This window comes from Sphaeroforma arctica (assembly GCF_001186125.1).
Source record: "Sphaeroforma arctica JP610 unplaced genomic scaffold supercont1.5471, whole genome shotgun sequence".
In the NCBI taxonomy this organism is placed as follows: Eukaryota; class Ichthyosporea; order Ichthyophonida; genus Sphaeroforma; species Sphaeroforma arctica.
In genome coordinates, this window is record NW_014035087.1 from 1 (window position 1) to 1,748 (window position 1,748).

The 1,748-nt window shown below is 40.4% G+C and overlaps 1 protein-coding gene across 1 annotated transcript; it reads left to right on the top strand.

The window, feature by feature from the left end:
* Window positions 1–145: 145 nt before the first annotated feature.
* On the top strand, window positions 146–1,545 carry SARC_15014 (hypothetical protein; the record flags this gene model as incomplete). Its single annotated transcript, XM_014290854.1, has 3 exons — window positions 146–229; window positions 742–846; window positions 1,426–1,545. The coding sequence occupies 3 exons, from the start codon at window positions 146–148 to the stop codon at window positions 1,543–1,545; spliced, it is 309 nt and encodes a 102-aa protein (XP_014146329.1).
* Between the last annotated feature and the right edge of the window lie 203 nt (window positions 1,546–1,748).

A 1,748-nucleotide genomic window follows, 5' to 3' on the forward strand; every position in this document is an offset into this window, starting at 1 on the left:
GTAAATATATTGATGTACAGGCACACATTCACACCCACATCCAACCACACAGCTGCGAGAAGCCATTGACGAGGCGACTGCCGTAACCACAGCGGAATGTGAAGATCTTCAACTGCACCTCTCGCGCTTCGATACGTTTGGCAAAATGGAAATCAAAAAGATCAAAGTGTCACCCGACGGGTTTGTGCAACAGGCATTGCAGTTGGCCTTTCACCGCACCCATGGCTTTGTAAGTGATAGTGGTGGTAAGGGGTAGATAGTGTTTGTAAATGATAGTGTTTGTAAGGGGTAGGTAGTGTTTGAAAGTGATAGTGTTTGTAAGGGGTAAAAAGTGCTTGTAAATGATAGTGTTTGTAAGGGGTAAAAAGTGCTTGTAAATGATAGTGTTTGTAAGGGGTAGATAGTGTTGGCAAGTGATAGTGATTGTAAGGAGTAGATAGTGATTGTAAGGAGTAGATAGTGATTGTAAGGAGTAGATAGTGATTGTAAGGAGTAGATAGTGATTGTAAGGATTAGATAGGGATTGTAAGTGATAGTGTTTGTAAGGGGTAGAGAGTGTTTGTAGGGTTTACAAACCCTTAAACCCTAACCCTTACCTTAAACCCTAAAACCTCAAAACCCTAAAACTCTATCCTTGGTTTATGGTCAATGAACTTAAAAACTTTAGTACATACATACGTCCCTCACATGTCCATATTCTCACTCATGTACCTCTATTACGATATACTCGTGTGCAAACAGATCCCGCAGACATACGAGTCATCCATGACACGACTGTACCAGGCGGGACGCACAGAGACCGTACGCTCAGCTACGCCTGAGAGTAGTGCCTTCGTGATGGCGATGGTATGTAACTTCAGACAATGTTTTCATAGTACGAATAGTAATATACCTAGTAGAAATGAAGTGTATTGCTCGTATGATATGTGGAAGGTAGGGTGAACAACTTCATAATGTTAGTACAGTATAAGGTGACTATGTTGTGTGACAGTAAGAAACGTAGTGTAGTGCTACTATATAGTTAGCATGATTTGTTATAGTGAGAAACTTTCTTTATTGATAGTATACGGTGAGCATGCTGTGTGATAGTAGCAAACGTAGTGTATCGGTAGTATGGTATGTGGTAGACAGGATCATCAATGATGATAGAATAATGTTAGCATGAGTGGCACTGTGAGGAACTTCAATGTTAGCAGAATGATGTTAGTGTGATATATCATGGCAAACAACTTTATTCAATGTTAGTACAAAGTAACTGTCATACGTGATGTACTATGGATATACAAAATATGATATGTGGTAGGAAGGATCTCCAGTCAAGTGCAGTATATAGCTAGCTTGTCATCTGAAGTGATAGTCTGAGCCAATTTAGCTTGATGGTGTACGGCGGCGGTACTACATGCTATTTTTTTTTTTGATTTGTAGGGTTTGCGGTATAGGATAGTTCTGTCTGGGGTGCTGGCTTCATGTCATGATAGGTATCTGTGCCAGGAAATGGTGTCAGTGTTGATCAATGCTATAACATGCACACACACTTGCAAGTAACATACATGTACTTCTTATCTTAAATATAATACATACACTATTTCTTTATAAGTAACATACATGCACTATTTCGTTCTTATCAACACACATAACTCCATGTTCTTGTGGATAGCTCAATGACGCCTCTAAAGACGAGAAGACCACTCTCCTGCGTGCGGCATGCGAAAAACACCAACAGATCAGTCGTGAGGCTATGACTGGCC